General features: G+C 42.0%; 1 protein-coding gene across 2 annotated transcripts in view; it reads right to left on the minus strand.

The window, feature by feature from the left end:
* The window catches only part of LOC124138972, a 127,580-nt gene that overhangs the window by 20,700 nt on the left and 84,722 nt on the right, over nt 1–22,158 (minus strand). The window contains exons 5-14 of one of the 2 annotated variants that reach the window (XM_048398865.1): nt 7,623–7,751; nt 5,603–5,889; nt 5,186–5,320; nt 4,831–4,973; nt 4,457–4,565; nt 4,150–4,336; nt 3,590–3,830; nt 1,713–1,893; nt 811–948; nt 133–304 (exon numbers count right to left, since the gene is read on the minus strand). In XM_048398865.1, the coding sequence (XP_048254822.1) occupies nt 133–304; nt 811–948; nt 1,713–1,893; nt 3,590–3,830; nt 4,150–4,336; nt 4,457–4,565; nt 4,831–4,973; nt 5,186–5,320; nt 5,603–5,889; nt 7,623–7,751 (1,722 nt within the window). Of the gene's footprint in view, nt 1–132; nt 305–810; nt 952–1,712; nt 1,894–3,589; nt 3,831–4,149; nt 4,337–4,456; nt 4,566–4,830; nt 4,974–5,185; nt 5,321–5,602; nt 5,890–7,622; nt 7,752–22,158 lie in introns of both variants that reach the window. The other variant, XM_048398864.1, reaches the window with a different exon arrangement.

The following is a 22,158-nucleotide window of genomic DNA, read 5'->3' on the forward strand; positions in this document are numbered from 1 at the left end:
CATTGAGTGATAAAACTCTGTATTTATTTGATGTTCAAGCAACATTAATATGGATGCCCAAGTGACCTTATCCTTTTGTAGATTCAAGATCTATATTGGTATTTATTCAGATGCGGAAGCTAGCACACTGACTTGTTGATGTCACTCCAGTAAATGGTGTCAGTTCTCTCATCATAAGCAACTGCGATGAAGTTGCTCTTGATGTCACTGTAGAGTAGTGTGTGCGTTGCCTCTTCTGATTCAGGGTCAAGGCTGTTGAGCTTCAAAGTGTTGAGGTCGGCATACAACAGGAAATTCTGTGGCCCTGTAGGGACAGAGCAAACATTGCATGTATAAGGATTCCTCATGGTGTAACTTCCAACTGAGTTTCCACTCCAGTGAGACAAATGTACACCATTTTGATAATTGGTGTGTCTGACCACACGAGCAATGTTTCAACTACTTCCTCAACTAGGGCTTTACACACACTGACACAAACACACACATCAATATTCATGTGATGTTGTAGTCCCTTTCTACAACACCGAGACAGTAGTTTCCTGATGTACTCACTGTCACAAACACACACACATCAATATTCATGTGATGTTGTAGTCCCTTTCTACAACACCGAGACAGTAGTTTCCTGATGTACTCACTGTCACAAACACACACACATCAATATTCATGTGATGTTGTAGTCCCTTTCTACAACACCGAGACAGTAGTTTCCTGATGTACTCACTGTCACAAACACACACACATCAATATTCATGTGATGTTGTAGTCCCTTTCTACAACACCGAGACAGTAGTTTCCTGATGTACTCACTGTCACACGTGACCTTGTTGCTGGTGAGGATCTTGGCGGACTCATCGGGGCACATACACTGCATGGGGTGGGCTGGTGACGATGGAACTCGCACACACTCATTGCTGCATCCAGTATGTTCACATGACCCTTCAGCAGCTTCTAACAATGAACATTACAACACTTACTCATATAAAAAAAAACAGACTCTCATTCTAAACGGTTGTTATACCTATAACTGATAAAGCTCCAGTGACTTCATCCTATCATTCTCCAATTGGGTTAAATCTCATAAATGTGGTTGTTATAATATGTCAAGCATTATATATTTAAAACTTTGGGTGATATTGCAACATGTGAGTGTACCTCACAAGAGATTTATTTTACAATTGAGCACAATGTAGACAAGAAAATGTGCGGAATGATGTAAAGTCAAATAACGAATGTTTGTTTTTATATTTCAGTGGATCAACCACACAACCTTCATGTCTGTGTGAACAGTAAGCTTGTAAGAATCTCTTTTTCAGGTACATGTACAACTGCATGAGATATTTTACATCTGTTTCCTAAGGTTCATGGAAAGTATGCTTAAAACATAAAATTGTTCATAATTGTTGTAGAGACTTTTTTTAATAAGTTGGATAAAACACTTGCCCTTGGATTTTTTCAGACATTTAAAATCCGCATCCTCTTGGCTGTGACCCCTGGGTCATATCTCTTGGATTCAGGTGTTAAATCTCATAAGAAACCTTGGATATGTGTTCTATCCTACACATAAAGCTAAACCAAATAAGGTATCTCCACAAACAAAAAACAGTTTCTACAATCTTTCGTTTCCTGGATGTTTAAAAATATATGCTATTTGTATGTTGTGTTCTGATCATGTGAGATACCTAGGGGCCAGCATCACCTGCTTGACTCACCCTGTCTCCGTCTGGCCAGAGGGGAGTAGTGGAGACCTGTTGGCTTCTGTCCAGTCAGCATCACAGTGTTGTCCACCCCGTACCGCAGGTCATACGACTTGAGGTAGCCAGTGGAACTCTCCATAGAAACCCAGTCAGTGTAGTACAGGGTGTCTCCTCGCACAGCCAGACCCATCGGCAGCTGTAAGAAACATGAAGTGGTAAGTAATTGATGCCAGCTAGTGTCCCAGAGACGTTGGTGCCGACACCTAATGCTGCTGCAGGCCACTTACTGAGACGTTGGAGCCCACGCCTAATGCTTCTGTAGGCCACTTACTAAGACATTGGTGCCGACACCTTATACTGCTGCTGCTGCAGGCCACTTATTGAGACATTGGTGCCAACACCTAATGCTGCTGCAGGCCACTTACTGAGACATTGGTGCCGACACCTAATGCTGCTGCTGGCCACTTACTGAGACATTGGTGCAAACACCTGATGCTGCTGCAGGCCACTTACTGAGACTTTGGAGCTGACACCTAATGCTTCTGCAGGCCACTTACTGAGACATTGGTGCCGACACCTAATGCTGCTGCAGGCCACTTACTGAGACATTGGTACCGACACCTAATGCTGCTGCAGGCCACTTACTGAGACGTTGGAGCTGACACCTAATGCTTCTGCAGGCCTCTTACTGAGATGTTGGTGCCAACACCTTATACTGCTGCTGCAAGCCACTTACTGAGATGTTGGTGCCGACACCTAATGCTGCTGCAGGCCACTTACTGAGACATTGGTGCCAACACCTAATGCTGCTGCAGGCCACTTACTGAGACTTTGGAGCTGACACCTAATGCTTCTGCAGGCCACTTACTGAGACATTGGTGCCGACACCTAATGCTGCTGCAGGCCACTTACTGAGACGTTGAAGCTGACACCTAATGCTTCTGCAGGACACTTACTGAGACATTGGTCCAAACACCTAATGCTGCTGCAGGCCACTTATTGAGACATTGGTGCCGACACCTTTTACTGCTGCTGCTGCAGGCCACTTATTGAGACATTGGTGCCCACACCTAATGCTGCTGCAGGCCACTTACTGAGACGTTGGAGCTGACACCTAATGCTTCTGCAGGCCACTTACTGAGACATTGGTGCAAACACCTAATGCTGCTGCGAGCCACTTATTGAGACGTTGGTGCCAACACCTATTGCTGCTGCAGGACACTTATTGAGATGTTCGTGCCAACACCTTATACTGCTGCTGCAAGCCACTTACTGAGATGTTGGTGCCGACACCTAATGCTGCTGCAGGCCACTTACTGAGACATTGGTGCCAACACCTAATGCTGCTGCAGGCCACTTACTGAGACTTTGGAGCTGACACCTAATGCTTCTGCAGGCCACTTACTGAGACATTGGTGCCAACACCTAATGCTGCTGCAGGCCACTTACTGAGACGTTGAAGCTGACACCTAATGCTTCTGCAGGACACTTACTGAAACATTGGTGCCAACACCTAATGCTGCTGCAGGCCACTTACTGAGACATTGGTGCCGACACCTAATGCTGCTGCAGGCCACTTACTGAGACGTTGAAGCTGACACCTAATGCTTCTGCAGGCCACTTACTGAGACATTGGTGCAAACACCTAATGCTGCTGCGAGCCACTTATTGAGACGTTGGTGCCAACACCTATTGCTGCTGCAGGACACTTATTGAGATGTTCGTGCTGACACCTAATGCTTCTGCAGGCCACTTACTGAGACATTGGTGCCGGCACCTTATACTGCTGCTGCAGGCCACTTACTGAGATGTTGGTGCCAACACCTAATGCTGCTGCAGGCCACTTACTGAGACATTGGTGCCAACACCTAATGCTGCTGCAGGCCACTTACTGAGACGTTGGTGCTGAGCTTGAGTTGTTGCCAGGTTGCAGTGTAGACGTCGTACACCATGAGATGAGGCGAGGAAGTGAGGTTGTTGAAGTTGGAGTCGGCAACGTACAAGTGACCATTGTAGAAAGTCAGCCCATTGGGGTTGGACAGTCCACTGTCTAGGATTATATCCCCCTTTGAGCCATCCAACAAACTCGCAACAATTTTTGGCTTCTTACCCCAATCTCCGTAAAACAAAAAGCTGGAAATAGAGAAAGTAGGTTCATAGCTTAATGAATTGAATGAATTGGAACAAGACATTCATTTGTCAGTGAAATCCTAGTGAATGTACCTTTAACTCCAAGAAATCCAAATTCACTTTTGATGTCATGAAAGTAATTTTAGTTATAACTGAGATCTGTCAGCAGAACAACAACCTCCAGTAATCCAGGTAACATCCTAGATATTAAAGCCTTCATTCTCTCTTGTATTCAAAATATGATTAGTCAGCAAGTCTATCATTAACCCAAAATTGAATATACAAGCTGGCAAAATCCACACTTTCAGTCTCAATCACTCACCCATTCCTCATATCCAGGTCCAATCCTCGAGGACTCTCAACATCTGTCACCACCGTCTTCCTGTTCCGGCCATCCAGACTGATGACCTCAATGCGATGCCAGGAGTAGACAACTCCGTCCAGGCCCGGGGTGGAATGCCCCATGTTGGTGAAGTAGAGTCTGCGGGCCTCCCAGTCCACTGCCAGGCCTAGGGGAGGGAGAACATTCACTGCTCAAGTATCAAGTGGAAGGGTGCAGATCAAAATGTTACAGTTCAGACTATCTACAGCAGTTCTGTTAATCCTTGAGTGTTTGACATAAGACTCACCATCAACAACACCCACACCATGAGAGCAGTTGAGAAACACCTCCCTCTCTGACCCGTCCAGACTGGTACGGTAGATGATGTTTTCCGTTGTGTCACTCCAGTAGACAAACTGTAAAGTCATCATTAAAATACAACATCCTCAGTGGAGGTCAGTGACTTCACCTCATAATGAACCAAGCATCAAACAGTTCTTTAATGAAATAGTTTGTAAATTGAATGTAATGTAGTCTCTTGCATAGTTGGTTTGTATATATTCTTCTTCAACACAGAACAAAGATTTATAGTATTTATAAGACCCCATTGGGTGGACAAAGTGACCCCTCTGTATTAGGGGCCCTAAAACATGTAAAGCAGGTGTCAAATATGATAGCAACCTGTTCGATGGGGTCATAGCTGACTGCACTGGGGCTGGGGCTCCGGCCGACAAGTGTGAGGTCAGGTGACTGTCCACCAGTTAGGGAGATGAAGCCAATGTCACCGGAGTCCTTCAGGGTGAAGAACAGCAACTCGCTCGGCACTGGAAACACATAGCAATACGTGACACAATGAAGTCAAACAGGAAGTACACACATCATGACTGACAGAGTTTAATGTACAGTGGAGAACGAAGAAAGAACAACTGATATATTAAACATCTGTGAAATGTCAAAGTGCACTGCTAGACGACAGATCAGCATGAAAATATATTATATAATTGTTTCAGCTGCATAAGATGCAACTACTTCTCACCTTCACAACTCTTGCTGTTGGAGCTGAGGGCTAGACCCCCAAAGGAGGGACAAGCACACCTGTACGAGGTACCCCTTGTTGGCAGACACAGGTGAGAACACCCACCTCGATCCTCCTGGCCACAGGGGTGGTTGCCTACAGGAGACAAGTTTCAGGTTCACAGTACAATTGGTCAATTGCATACTTTTCTCGTTCATCTGATACCCTCACCAGTTTGATATAGATTGTGATCATCCTGTCACACAAATACTGAGATTTTTAACATCAACAAAATCTGCTGATCAAACACATGTACAAAAATATTTTAAAATACCTTTACTACTTATGATAGTAATAATACAGATATTGCAATAGATTATTCTGCCCATTCCATCCCTGACCACTTGATCAAGGGTAGGCAACTCTGCTTGTACTCACTAGGTGGCTGCATGGATTGAGTGGTGGCAACCAGACTGAAGAGTTCACGGCTTCCAGAGAGTGTGGTGATGGTTTCATCCCTCCAGCTGAGTCGGGTGGCCACGAGGGTGGAGTGGATTCCGGCACTGAACCATGTACTGAAGATAGCAGTGTTACCAAACACCACAAGTCCAAACACTGGGTCACTGTTGGCAATCTTAGACAGGTCCCGCTCCTTGGTGATGTCCTTGCCGTCAATGTTGCAGGACATGATGTGCTGCTTTCGTTGGTCAACCCAGTAAAGTCGCCTGTCAACCACACACAACACAGTCAGATACAGGCACACTTGTGCAGGACAAACTTGATCATTACAACTCGCTGTAACGAGCCTGTGAACAAATGTGTCTTTGTGCTGCAGGTTACATTGATAATACAGACACGACACTGACTGAGTTAAGTGAGTGAGGGAATGTAGTTTAAAGCCAGTGTGGCCAACATTCCATCCAGGCTAGGGACACCAGAAATAGGTTTCACACCCTAGACAAACACTAAGTGAGATGGGGAAAATCTAGACTTGCTTTATTTAGAGCTCCAGCATTACAGCAGGGCTGGTCAAAAGGGAAATAATATGGCTCAGGTACTATACTGTGAAACAGACTAACTGCAAACATGTGGGAGCCTAACCCGGGCCTGGGGCCTGCTGTGTGAATGCTTCAACCACTGGACTACCCTACTACACCAGATGAAGTTAAATATCAAACTCAACCGATGGAATTCTGTTTCTTGCACCAGATAGCCCAGTCACCATCTGATATTTCAGGCAAATACAGAATGATTTAATTAGTTGAATCACACGAGCTATTACTGAAAATAGGTCCAGACCTCGAAAAATAATTTTGGAAAAATGTACATGTTCTCATTGAAAATGCTGTAAAAGGCCAAAGTTTGTAATACAATGTTTATGTATTTATAGAATAATACTTCTTACGCTAAAAACTGAAATCAGTTGAATACATCAAAATTATCCACAAGTTGTTTGTATTTTGAGATATATATGTTATACTTTATCTCTGTATTGTATAAAACCATGAAGTCCATGGCAGACATGCAGGCAAGCACTCTTTGTTCAACCATGAAACACTTAAGTCCTCTGAACTCTCTAGGTCCATTTAATTAGGATTTTGTCTTTAAAAACCTCAAAGATACAAAAACTGAATTTTTCTAATTTCCTGCCCACATGTGGTACATGTATACAACTGATCTCCAAACAGATCTGCTCCTGCTTGTGTCAGGTTAGGTAAACTTCATCAACATTTGGCAAGATTTCAATATGTCAACACTTTGACTCATCAAGTGGTTCTACAGTGAGAGTAATATTCCAGCAACATGAAGCTGTCATAAAATATCACCACAGATACCCACAGCTGAGGCGAGGCGAGGCAAGCAAGGTGAGACAAGGTGAGGTGAGGTGGGGTGAGGCAAGGCGAGGTGAGGTGAGGTGAGGTGAGGTAAAATGGTGCTTAACATGATGTCAAATTGAAGATTATTTCACTCATATTGATATGTGCATGCATGTATGTGTGGCTGCTTGTACTGGTCCTGTTGTATGCTGGTTTTATAATGCTAGCCCACTGAGATACTATGCAAACATCTAACATGGATATCCCACTCAGATGCAGTACGTGACTTTGGGCCGACCAAACCTTGTTTTATCACCTTAATGCCAAGGGCGGCAGGGAAATAACAAGCACCATCTTTTAACGTCAAACCACCAACCTTCCACTCTCAGGGCAGATGTTCTATCCACCACAAGTGGTCTTACTTGAGTCTTTGGATTAACACGACTTTGAACAGTTACATCAGATTATGTTGAACGAATCAGTCAGGATCTTCCTGTTTCGTGAACCCCACCAGCATGTGTATGACAGATAAGAGATCATGATTGGACCACATATGAGGGAATATTCCACAAATAAGCATCTCCCATTTCAAAAATGAGGGTTTGCCTGTGCTTATTAGGGTGTGTTGCTGGAATACTGACCTTGTGCCATAGCTGACGGCCAGCTGGTTGGGCCAGTGGAGGTTGTTGTTGACCAGCACGATTCGGTGACTCCCATCCAACCACACCCTCTCGATCTTCTTGGAGCCTTGGTCTGCCCAGAACACATATCTGGAACAAAATAATAAACAATACACAGACTGACTACACAGTATATTGACCTGTGTGGACACAATACATAAACAGACCTGGTGGATATGTCAGCAAGGATAATATCCTACCTAAATATTATCCTGGGGGAAGTTTTATTCTAGAGTATAGTATAGCTTAGGATTAAACACACTGGTATGGGTTCGAATTCACAAGGGAGAATCATCCTGATACTAGAGAATTTCATCCCCGGGATAAAAAAATAGGGTAGGATAATATTCACTCTTACATATACACTAGTATTTGTCCCGAGGATGCCTACTACAGGAGCGTACATTCTACACTACAACTGTAGTCAACACAAGACCAAAGGAGTGGCCAGACTCACTTTGACACTTCTGTTCTGCCAAACCTAGCTTTGTGACTAGTCTGAGCGATTGTATGGATGTAAATGGCAGTCATAATGTAAGCATGCTGTATGGAAGTGGTATCAAAGTGCCACTCTCAGGTTCTTGTCCGACAGCTTTGGGCAATTCGGTGCATGATAGCATCCTCAAACAGATTTCGAGGTGAGGGTTGATGAAAAGGAGCAGACATCACCTTAAGCAGATAGCACTAAACCTATCTTGTGTCAATTGTACTTCATCAATAAAGACGTTCTCTCTATTTCATTCATTCTTTATGGAAAGTACAGTCTAATGATACAGAAACACTCCTGGCTGTGTGGCAAGCCACTACAACCATGAAGAGATGCCAGGCAATCTTCAATGCTGAAATATGTACAAATACTAATGCCCTACAACAAACAAATTCTATTTCATCTTACCAATCTGTCAAACAAACAAATTGCTACAAGTGTAAGATGGGTGGTTCATCTGGATTTGTGCAATATATCTTAAACTCTTTCTGAGGAGTGTCATTATGAAGCATTATTTATGTATTACCAACTAAAAAAAACTGGTATCCCACACCGTGTTTCACAAGCCAGAATCACTATTCTGTCAGTGTTTTAACATAATGTTATCTATTCAGGTAACACATTCCCTTAAAAAAATCTACCTAAAGGGCTAAAACAGAAAGTCACAGAAAAAATAACATGAAAAAAACTTTCGCTACTGATCACGAAAACACCTTGTAACGAGCCTGCTCCTATTTCCCCCATGTAGGACACAGTGGGAACTGAACCAAACGAACATTAAAAGGTGTTTGAAGAAGAGTAGCAACTGGGAACATATATCAGGCTCCTCTTGTGGCAAAAACCTTCCTCCAGGTAAACACAGATACATGTATATCCAACATGTATTTCCCATGTGGAGAAATAACTGGGTGGGTGCCAGCCTCTTGTACAACTGACTGAAATAACTCCCTGCAAAATCTCTGTTAACTGATATCTACTGTTGTGAGATGTGACTCTGCCTACCGAGGTAATGGCAATCTGTTCAGGTTCAAACAACCTTGGGTTGTGTATCAGTCATCTAGATCTCTTTAGCTTCCACTCTAAAGAATGCCACTGCAAGGAAGGGTACTGTTTGGTAGCCACAATTCTTTATTTAGTATCAGCCTGTATTTATGTGCCTGCTGGGGTATTGTGATGCTGCTCGGGCCCAGAAAGGAATGTGTAAATGTACTCAAAACCTGAATTCAAAAACTTCTGTTTGCCTACTTTTTCCTATCCTTTTGTTTGTATCAAAGTTCATCATCTCAAAAAAGTCAGTGCAGGTGTCAAGTTCTCCCTTGCCCCCCATCCATTCAAGATACCAGTAGTTGATTAGTGTGTACATATGGTTATTCCTCCTCTGGATGACACAACCACACAGAGCTGCATCTCCTCTTGTATGACAGCAGTGGTATGTGAGTCACCTCAGTGGCAACTTCCATCATCCTGCGCGCCTCACAGGAATGCATCCAAGTAGGGTCTAGCCACTGACCGGGTTTCACCGACAACTTCCATCATCCTGCCTCACAGGAATCCATCCAAGTGTAGGGTCTAGCCACTGACCGGGTTTCACCGACAACTTCCATCATCCTGCCTCACAGGAATCCATCCAAGTGTAGGGTCTAGCCACTGACCGGGTTTCACCGACAACTTCCATCATCCTGCCTCACAGGAATCCATCCAAGTGGGGTCTAGCCACTGACCGGGTTTCACCGACAACTTCCATCATCCTGCCTCACAGGAATGCATCCAAGTGGGGTCTAGCCACTGATCGGGTTTCAGTCCCCACGCTGGTCAGTCAAGTTTTACTATTAGCGATGGTAAAGTGACTGGGATACAGATGCTGGGGGGTGACTTATCTTCACAAAACCAAGAAGGAAGCCATGGCCTGATTGTCTGCAGCACCCATACTGCCATGTGTAGACAATGTTTGCCTACTTTACCTTAAAGAGGCTGACCTTGAGAGTAGCTAGTAGTGCAATGTGTATACCTGTGTCTCCACTACCTAGCTATGTTCATTATTGTGCTGTACAAACACACTCTCCCTGCAGGTTTCACACCATCTTCCCTTCAGCTGTAGCACACACACACACAAGACGTATCGCTCAGTTTCCCTGGCCAGTACCAGTGCTTATTCTAAACCATTTTCTCCCAGTAGGAAACTTGGCCACTGTAGGCTTTTCATTCCTTGCATTACTCACATCAATGTTTTCCCTCTATTCTTAACATATATGTCCTGTATTTCTTATACACATGTAGCCAACACAAAAATGATCCCCATTGCTTACTTACATGCTCTAATCTACTAGTGATTTGGTTCAAAATTACCCAATAATATAACTTTAAAGAATTTTAATTCAATGATCCGAAGAATTGTATCTGAAACAATCATTTCATCAGGAATAATTTAAACCAATATGACGTTAATTTAGTTGCAGCTTTACCATATATATTTGAAATAAATTAATAACCATAAGCATAGCACTTTGGTACAGCTGATCGTTATTGCCGGATGTTTTTTCATATGGAACAATTTGACCAATCACCCTCGATGCTCCCACACTTGCAATAGCGAAAACTTTATTTTGACATATAATAATCAAACAACAACAAATATGACTTTCAACGAGTCAGTGTATGGCATATTTCATATATATATATATATCAATTCTCTATCCATTCACTTTCCAAGCTCGTTTCAAGGAGTCAACAGCGGTAATCTGACTGGTTGCTGTAAACAATGGTGTGTTGTGCGATCTACCGATGAAATGAATGTAAACAATATTGAATGAAAATTTGAACAAAAATAATAAAATATATTACAAACATACGTCCAGATATACAGTGAACTCATATAACCAAACAGTGTAATTACATGATTAATTTGCGAACTTCAGTACAGATTTGTTGACATGGTATTTCTGCTGCTATGTACTCATGATGTCTGGAGCACTACCAGCATGTTGCATAGCCCAGCAAAACTAATAAGGTGTTTGCTAAGTGAGTGTGTGGGCTGGCATCACCCACAGCCATAGGACAGATCTCATCCACCTCGATGGTCGACTCACAGGACTTTGTTATCCTGATGAGGTTTTTGAGGCCAGTTGTGGAACCATTTGCATATAGGATTAGTCATCAATTTGAATTCCAACAAACACCTTGTGTGTCAATGTCTTTGTTGGAGGAAAGGAAATGTCCAGGTACTGCCTTGTTCAGCTAAAAGTCCGGACCTCTGTGGGGTGACCTTGGTCATTGTGTTTGCACACATCCTGTAGCACCCCATATCCTGCACAACCTGCAGCTCTGTATGAGGCCCGGCTCTGGATCCCAAGGTTACCATGAGGACCAGAGCATGCCCACACAATGTCAGGCCGCTGTCTGGGTCCATGGGAGTCATGCATGTTATATCTTTCACTCTGTGATGTTACATTACTGTCTAATATTCAAACTACTGATTTTCTATTCAATTTAAGTAATACCTTATTTTTTTCCGAAATATATGATCTTTGCAAACATCCATAATTTAATAATGCCCTACATATTCAAGTTCAAAGCATTTCTGTGATCATACACTTCAATAAAACTGTCAAGATGTTACTGAAATATGTGCTGAACTGGATACACTAGGTTCACATTACTGACTGCAGCGCTGCTAGATATATAGCTATGCTTCCCTATCCACTCAGTGTCATGGTGAATCACGTCATCAAAACAATCAAACAGTCTCATGCCCTTCACTGCAGCCTGGATGACGTATACAAATCACTCCATAAATAAATCATGGAAACTCAATTTTTTAAATGTCTTGTCTAACGAGATTTTGTATCGACATTTGACAACATGTATTGATTCCTGTGACGTACATGCCAAAATGAGAACTTCACACAAGCAACTGTCCACATAGGTACTGAACTGAAGTTATAGTATTGTCAAATCTTTAAAAATAATAAATCCTTTCCTCTAATTTTGTTAAGACATACACACAGTTTCAATATGGATAAGCATATGTAGCACCCAGTGTACAAATATATACTGAAGTGTTTGGAAATCTTGTGCCATAGCTGTGTGATGAAGCTTGGGCCAGACACACAAGTGGTGGATATTACGGACAACATCCCTGCTATCTTGGTACAAACAGCCAGTGATATGGAGGGACAATGAGACAATCCAAACAGCCAGTGATATAGAGTAACAATGAGACAATCCATACAGCCAGTGATATAGAGTAACAATGAGACAATCCATACAGCCTGTGATATAGAGGATCAATGAGACAATCAAAACGGCCTGTGATATAGAGTAACAATGAGACAATCCATACAGCCTGTGATATAGAGTAACAATGAGACAATCCAAACATCCAGTGATATAGAGTAACAATGAGACAATCCAAACAGACAGTGATATAGAGTTACAATGAGACAATCCAAACAGCCAGTGATATAGAGTAACAATGATACAATCAAAACAGACAGTGATATAGAGGGACAATGAGACAATCCAAACAGCCAGTGATATAGAGTAACAATGAGACAATCCATACAGCCAGTGATATAGAGTAACAATGAGACAATCCAAACAGACAGTGATATAGAGTAACAATGAGACAATCCATACAGACAGTGACATAGAGGGACAATGAGACAATCAAAACGGCCAGTGACATAGAGGGAAAATCTGAAATTGTCCAGACAAGTTCGATCCATGAGTACTATGTTATAAACATTCAGCCCAGACACATAGTTTAGTGTTTGGAAGACACATTTGTTCCTTTGAAGACTTGCTTGTTTCCCTGCCAATATCTCATCCTGCATGGGACACCCGATTCAACTCGGTGCTATGTCCCCTCCATACTAGACAAGGTGGCCAACATGATTGACCCTGTCATTACGCTACTTGGATAAGAAAACACTGCCATATTGGAATTTCTTTTCTCAGCCTGGCTGCTTTGACACTGAACTCTGTGAATTCTTGCTCATCTTATCAAACATTGCCTGCAGTTTCAAACCCAATTTATTTCCTTTCAACATGAAACCCCAGGTTTCCCAAATACAAACTACTATGAATAGTGTAACCAACCAGGAATAAAGTGCATATAACTTAATTCCCCATTCGAGTTTGAATATTGTCTTTCAAATAGGAATAAACTGACATATAATGGCACATTGTAAAACAAATTAGCTCAGAAAATCGCTTGACAGTAAGTTGAATAAAAATTCCAACATTAAGTTCAAAGATAAGATATATAAATAACTATTACATATGAGAGGTGCTGTTAGTCTTCCAAGCACCATATGGCAGAACAAAAAGCATTGTTGAGATTCACCGGATTACACTGTGTGACACCATGCAATGCACCTCAATAAGCTTTTTACATTGCCATCATCATTTATCTCACAACTTGTGCAGCCAACATCATGGTGGCTTACAGCTGCAATGGTAGGGTTTGTGTCACAAGTTGTTTTCTCATTTAATTTTTCCACTTATTAATAAGGAGTTCTGGTACCATATTAACATGAACATTAATTGGTTTGTTGAAGTTCAATCAAGCATTAAAGAATTCATGGCTTTCCCACTGTCTTACTCTTTACAATCAACACTGTTCCTTCCAGAAGAAGAAACTTGACTCTTATAGGTAAAATTACTGTTATCAAGTCATTGGCTCTCTCAACTCTTGTCCATATTTTTATGGCACTGCCAAACCCCCCAGAAGATTTTATTACAAATTTAAATAAAATTTTGTTTAGTTTTTTATGGAATAATAAACCAGATAAAATTAAAAGGCAAAATCTGAAAAAAAATTATGCTGATGGTGGGCTTAGAATGGTGGACATTAAAATATTTATAGAATCACTAAAATTATCTACTTTAAGAAAGTATTTAAAAAAGAGTACATGTGATAATCCTTCAGTTTTTTCTTTCACTGATATGATAAATTTAGGAGTCAATGCTGATAAATATTTATGTGTGAAAAACCCTTTTTGGAGAGATGTTTTAAATGTTTGGGGAAATTACGGCAGAAAATTTACAACAAATTCAGAAAGGATCTCCGAAATTCTATCACAGCCCCTATGGCTAAATCACCAATTTAAACATGAAAACTACATAATTAAAAATTGGTTTAAAAAGGGTATAGTGACAATTAAGGACTTATGTAATGAGAATGGATTTTTGCCATTTGAAATATTAAAAGTACGTTATGATATACAGGGTACAATATTAGATTATAATAAGGTTAAACTAAGTATACCTAAAGAATGGAGAGACACTGTCAATCATTATATCAAAATACCAATATATGACTTAAATCTTAGTCCACAATTGAGGGATATATCTATACCCGTTCAAGGATCTAGGTACTTTTATGATAAACTAATTACAATAACAAAACCACCCTTAGTAAATGGAAAATGGCAATCTCTTTTTGATAATGATATTCAATGGAAAGAAGTTTATTCAAATTTCAGAAAACGTACTAAAGATACTAAATTGATTGACTTTCAGTTTAAGTTTATCCACAGAATAATTTACACCAAAAAGGAATTATTAAGAATGAAACTAGTTGATAATGATATTTGCTCCTTTTGTGACTTAAATGGCGAAAACCTTATACATGTATATTGGGAATGTGAATATGTTAAACACTTTTGGAGCAAACTGGAAACCTTTTTAAACCTTGACACAAATACTAGGATCTCACTTACCAAATACTCAGTTATTTTTGGATTCAAAAAAAATAAACTTTTACTTAATCATATTATAATATCCAGTAAAAGATATATATATATATATCAAGTATTAAGGGTGAGAAACCAATTTTTGATAATTTTAGGAAAATACTAAAAGAGACAGCGATGATTGAAAAATTCATTGCCACCAAAAACAATGGTCTATTACAATTTGAACGAAAATGGGGAAAAACCCTACACAAATTAATATAATACTCATGCCCTGTACAATAAGGCTATAGATCAGCTATGCCTCAAATAGCAATACTACCATGCTTTTCATGCTCTTCTTGAGGCATATCATGTGTGTGTGTGTGTGTGTGTGTGTGTGTGTGCGTGTGTGTGTGCGTGGGTGTGTTTCAATTATGCATGCTATATTTATATCACAAGAAATGTACATCTATGTAACATATTTTCACTACAATTGACTAAACCTACTGTGTAACCTCTGAACCTGATGTACAACTCTTTGAAAGGAATAAAAATGTCACAAAAAAACCCAAAAAACACTGTTCCTTCCTAAGACTCGTGAGTAACACTTGAATCATAACGTTAAAAAACTGCTCATTTACTTTGCAGATGGTCCCATTTCACACACGGGAGATGAAAAATCACAACAATTGTTGCCTGTAATGTCTGACTGTGCAGAAAGATGATATTTGGGATAAGGCTGATTTTACTGCAGATTGTTATCACACAGATGGTTTAGCTTACAAATAGTTGTAGAGCTTACTGCATCAATATGGATATATTCTTCTAAGACACACCCTTAAACATGCACAACATGGTACTACCGAGTCACAGCTATAAGCTTGATTTAAATATATTCAAAAGTTACATCCGCATCAAATTTGCAGGTATATACATACTTTTGCCAACTAATGATAATAAATTCTTCAAACAAGAACTGTTTCTATGGACTCACACTAAAGGTTAGACAAAGACATTTTATTATTAATGAAGACAAACATTTCAGGAATAGAATAAAGCTAACAGGAATAGAATAAAGCTAACACTCTTAGGATAGGATAAGCATTTCAACAATAGGAATCTATAATATCCTGCATAAAATGCAAGGAATCAAGGAATCAATATGAAAACATATATTGTCGATTTAGGGCCCACACATGACCTCAAGTGTGTGTGGGCGAAATAACTGCATGGCTATTGACAAATTGTCCCAATTCACATAGGCATATTCTCTACAAATACATCAACACTGAATCTCTAATTGGGAACAATTTTGTGACTCCTAAACAAGTATTTTTGTTCTGTGTGAAATGCTATAAAATGCATTCAATCTGTCCAGTCCTCATAAACCTGAAAAGGTATCACCATAAAGACAGTCATCCATGCTGCAATCAATGCTTATTATAACCCGCCTCCAGACTTGGTTTCTGGTGGGGTTGATCGTAGGCACTGTAATGAGTGTCCCCTAACTAGCTGTTATACCACGCTGCATGGAATCTCTAAAAGCACCCCATTTGGGATCTGACATATGACATGACAGTCTGTAACATTTTGTTCATGATACAAATATCTTACAAAAACCCAAAACCAAAACAGCTGCGTAGAAGAGGCAATGTATAACACTTGCAGATATTGAGTTAAGACGTTTCTCAAAGAAGAAAATTTACCACCACTATATCAACAGTGGAAATAGTATGTCAACAAACCAGCACTGAGGTAACCAATTTGTCCTGTTATTACAATATTTGTAAAAAATGGTGATGGTTTATCTATGCTTTAGTATCTACAATGCATTTCAACATAAGTATTTGTAGTATATATTTTTCCCTTGCACTAACTATTTACACGCCAAAAACTTCTATTTCTGTCTCATATAACAGGCTAAAAAGTAGCCTCTCCCTTCGCCTGGCCTACGTCGCTTCGCCTGGCCTACGTCGCTTCGCCTGGCCTACGTCGCTTCGCCTGGCCTACGACGCTTCGCCTGGCCTACATCGCTTCGCCTGGCCTACGTCGCTCCGCCTGGCCTACATCACTTCGCCTGGCCTACGTCGCTTCGCCTGGCCTACATCACTTCGCCTGGCCTACATAACTTCGCCTGGCCTACGTCGCTTCGCCTGGCCTACGTCGCTTCGCCTGGCCTACATCACTTCGCCTGGCCTACGACGCTTCGCCTGGCCTACGTCGCTTCGCCTGGCCTACGTCGCTCCGCCTGGCCTACATCACTTCGCCTGGCCTACGTCGCTTCGTCTGGCCTACATCACTTCGCCTGGCCTACATCACTTCGCCTGGCCTACGTCGCTTCGCCTGGCCTACGTCGCTTCGCCTGGCCTACGTCGCTTCGCCTGGCCTACATCACTTCGCCTGGCCTACATCGCTTCGCCTGGCCTATGTCGCTTCGCCTGGCCTACGTCGCTTCGCCTGGCCTACATCACTTCGCCTGGCCTACGTCGCTTCGCCTGGCCTACATCACTTCCTCATAAAAACAGCATGCTTACTTTCACGACTGCTTTGGGCATTTTTTTAAGGCCACTAAATACAGAAGCAAATGATGTGGAGTATTGTTGCCATGTCAAGATTATTCCAGTAAATGCTTTGTTACAACTCCAGACATGAATTCAAATAAAATCAAGAGAATGTGCCAACGTTTCTGCTTAGGATACAAACTAAAAACCTTCTGAATTTCAACTGCCATTACTGCTGTGCCAGTAATTCACTACTATACTGGTGGTTATTTCCTCCAAATCTACATCTAAGCCGGATCAACACACAAACCATTCAGACAGTCCAGCTCCTTGATTTCACTTACTTCACTCTAGTTTTCTCTGTTAGATCAAAGAAGTTTGCACATCTATTTTTAACAATATATAAAAAAACTTATCTAAAAAATAGAGTAGCAAATGACACCCACAAAACAAGTGACCTAAATCCCAGAGACATTAATGTTGTGGAAAATGTACCTTTAAAGTTAGCTCCAATCCCAAGTGGTGGAAAGATACAGTCCAAGCAAGCAGAACACCATTGTGTTGTCCTTTTTAGTTACATCCTGGAGAGATGACTCCCAGCAGTGTACTCTCCAATTACTGTACACATGACCAGCACCTTGATTCACCCTTGGAGAAATTACCTCCGTAATATCAAATTTCTGTGGTTTTATTGTATCTATCCCAGCTCCACTAGTTATCAGTCTCATCTTTGGAAATCCATTTAACTGCTTGTGAAGCAGATTAGAGATGTGCTCCAACATAGCGCATGTAATAACCTTGTGCAACAAAATTAGATTTACTTAAAAGTGCTTACAGCGTCTTACTTTGAAGTCCTGAAATCCTCTGATGGACGCTCAAAGACCAGGTAAATGTGAAGCAAAATAATCTTGCTCCTGATAAAAACAGAGGGGCAAATTGTTTTTAGAACTGATATTTGATAAGAAATAATGTTTAGTAGAGTGCTCTTGGCTATGATCTGTAAGTTACCAGTTTTACTAGACATCGTCTGGGAAGTTAAAACACAGCATGGAAAAAGTGATCACATCAGTGTGGTGGCAACTGATCTCCATCAATGAAACATCAGACCCATGTCTACTGATGGTCTTGAAGCACCATCAAACCAACCCTGTCATATAACAATAGCAATATGGAGCTCTAGAGTCTGAGGAATGTAGTATTTCACAGTTACCAATCTGATTCATAAAACTTGCCAAATCAGGGCCACATAAAGCGACCATGTTGGGATCGAACCCGGGTTATTCGTCCCCTAACTAACACTCCTTCTATGGAACTACCAACAATCCTCAGAACTATTCGAATCAGAATCTTGTTACCACATTGTCCCATCATGGAAAACTGTAAAACTGTTTCATGCACAACCAACTAATTTCAACCAACAAAATTCCTCAAGGCCTTTTTGTCCATAAGACACTAAGTATCCTATAAACAATGGACTATTCCCAACAATAAGTCAAGCCGACTTTCATCATGGTACATGAGGGGTCAGCTTCCCCAGCTTCCATCTATATATTGCTCAACTGATATGGGTCCCTGGGCATCGGAACAATGAATATTTCATACAATGCAGCATTTGTTCCCATTGTTCAGGATGCAAATCCACAGATACGAATAATAAGTTTACAACAATTACACCCTGAGGGGTTGAAGGTTGATGGTAATGAGGGAGAAAATATGGCTCTATTTTCATATGATTGGAACCATTTGTTAGACCTTATGCAGCCGGATCCATGATTTTTTTAGTGTGGGAGGGTGAATTATTCATTTCAGGTGTGTGTGTCTGTGTGTGTTCTTGAAGCCCCCTTGAATAACACTTTTGCCACATAGTGTCTACGTTCCTGGTACACTGGTGGGCAGATATGATGCACTGTGCATCAGCTAAGAGCATCCAATTGACAAGTGACTTCATGGCAAGTGGCATGTGTAAGACATGTGTACCAGTATAGGACACCTACAGTGAGTGTCATACACCAAACCTACAGCTACCTGCTTTGTGGACTTGCTGTGATAACAAGTAATCCCTTCTCACAACTTAAGCTACTGACACTTCATCATGACACAGTGGCTATCACCATCCTTGTTATTTACCTGTCTGTTCATCAGTGGTTGTGTAGTTGACACCAACATGCAAGGCTTAAAGCCCTGTTCTCTTTTACTGAGCTGTCAGACTTCACAATGGACAATGCACAGTCATCAGAGCAGAATATGGAATAACTGTTGCCGTTGATTCACGAATCCTTTACTCCAAGCTCTTCCATACAACAGCATTCAACCAAACAGACACGGACTTCCACCTACCCACCAAGACCCCAAACACCTCACTGTACACACAGAAAAACACTGCAGCAAAAGACAAATGCTTAGTTCTTAGTATAGCTAGGTTTTATTCCATGGTCTTTTAAACAAAAAATAACAACAGCTTGATATGTAAATAAAGCATGTTCACATTTGAATGTGCACAGTCCATGATCAATACTGAGATCCCTCCTAAGATGCCTGCAAACACCTTTGTCAAGGATGCATCCATAATGATAGCATCATCTGGAGCAGCATTTTCAACAAGTCTTGTCTAGGATATTTTACTGTGTATTGTGTGACAATGCACTCATCTCTGCTTGTATTCTTCATCCTCACTTGTGACCAAGCTTAACCACTGCATTCTCAGATTGTTTCTTAGCTGAAGATTATACATAGGCAGTTTAAACCACAGTGATCTCACGATGTTGGACAATCCTTTCATTGTTGCAGTCAACCATTGTGTTTGTCAGCTGATGTTGGTCCAAGTCAACCACAGTGATGTCACAGCGCTTGTGGGCTGATGTTGGTCCAAGTCAACCAGTGATGTCACAGTGTTTGTGGGCTGATGTTGGTCCAAGTCAACCACAGTGATGTCACAGTGCTTGTGGGCTGATGTTGGTCCAAGTCAACCAGTGATGTCACAGTGCTTGTGGGCTGATGTTGGTCCAAGTCAACCACAGTGATGTCACAGTGTTTGTGGGCTGATGTTGGTCCAAGTCAACCACAGTGATGTCATAGTGTTTGTGGGCTGATGTTGGTCCAAGTCAACCACAGTGATGTCACAGCGCTTGTGGGCTGATGTTGGTCCAAGTCAACCAGTGATGTCACAGTGTTTGTGGGCTGATGTTGGTCCAAGTCAACCACAGTGATGTCATAGTGTTTGCCGGCTGATGTTGGTCCAAGTCAACCACAGTGATGTCACAGTGTTTGTGGGCTGATGTTGGTCCAAGTCAACCACAGTGATGTCACAGTGTTTGTGGGCTGATGTTGGTCCAAGTCAACCACAGTGATGTCACAGTGTTTGTGGGCTGATGTTGGTCCAAGTCAACCACAGTGATGTCACAGTGTTTGTGGGCTGATGTTGGTCCAAGTCAACCACAGTGTATCACAGCGCTTGTGGGCTGATGTTGGTCCAAGTCAACCACAGTGATGTCACAGCGCTTGTGGGCTGATGTTGGTCCAAGTCAACCAGTGATGTCACAGTGTTTGTGGGCTGATGTTGGTCCAAGTCAACCACAGTGATGTCACAGTGCTTGTGGGCTGATGTTGGTCCAAGTCAACCAGTGATGTCACAGTGTTTGTGGGCTGATGTTGGTCCAAGTCAACCACAGTGATGTCACAGCGCTTGTGGGCTGATGTTGGTCCAAGTCAACCACAGTGATGTCATAGTGTTTGCCGGCTGATGTTGGTCCAAGTCAGCCACAGTGATGTCACAGTGTTTGTGGGCTGATGTTGGTCCAAGTCAACCACAGTGATGTCACAGTGTTTGTGGGCTGATGTTGGTCCAAGTCAACCACAGTGTATCACAGCGCTTGTGGGCTGATGTTGGTCCAAGTCAACCACAGTGATGTCACAGCGCTTGTGGGCTGATGTTGGTCCAAGTCAACCACAGTGATGTCACAGTGTTTGTGGGCTGATGTTGGTCCAAGTCAACCACAGTGATGTCACAGTGCTTGTGGGCTGATGTTGGTCCAAGTCAACCACAGTGATGTCACAGTGTTTGTGGGCTGATGTTGGTCCAAGTCAACCACAGTGATGTCACAGTGCTTGTGGGCTGATGTTGGTCCAAGTCAACCAGTGATGTCATAGTGTTTGTGGGCTGATGTTGGTCCAAGTCAACCACAGTGATGTCACAGTGTTTGTGGGCTGATGTTGGTCCAAGTCAACCACAGTGATGTCACAGTGTTTGTGGGCTGATGTTGGTCCAAGTCAACCACAGTGATGTCACAGTGTTTGTGGGCTGATGTTGGTCCAAGTCAACCACAGTGATGTCACAGTGTTTGTGGGCTGATGTTGGTGCAAGTCAACCACAGTGTATCACAGCGCTTGTGGGCTGATGTTGGTCCAAGTCAACCACAGTGATGTCACAGCGCTTGTGGGCTGATGTTGGTCCAAGTCAACCAGTGATGTCACAGTGTTTGTGGGCTGATGTTGGTCCAAGTCAACCACAGTGATGTCACAGTGCTTGTGGGCTGATGTTGGTCCAAGTCAACCAGTGATGTCACAGTGTTTGTGGGCTGATGTTGGTCCAAGTCAACCACAGTGATGTCACAGTGCTTGTGGGCTGATGTTGGTCCAAGTCAACCAGTGATGTCATAGTGTTTGTGGGCTGATGTTGGTCCAAGTCAACCACAGTGATGTCACAGTGTTTGTGGGCTGATGTTGGTCCAAGTCAACCACAGTGATGTCACAGTGTTTGTGGGCTGTTGTTGGTCCAAGTCAACCACAGTGATGTCACAGTGTTTGTGGGCTGATGTTGGTCCAAGTCAACCACA

The sequence above is a fragment of the Haliotis rufescens genome, unplaced genomic scaffold (assembly GCF_023055435.1).
Source record: "Haliotis rufescens isolate VD_foot unplaced genomic scaffold, xgHalRufe1.0.p SCAF_19, whole genome shotgun sequence".
In the NCBI taxonomy this organism is placed as follows: domain Eukaryota; kingdom Metazoa; phylum Mollusca; class Gastropoda; order Lepetellida; family Haliotidae; genus Haliotis; species Haliotis rufescens.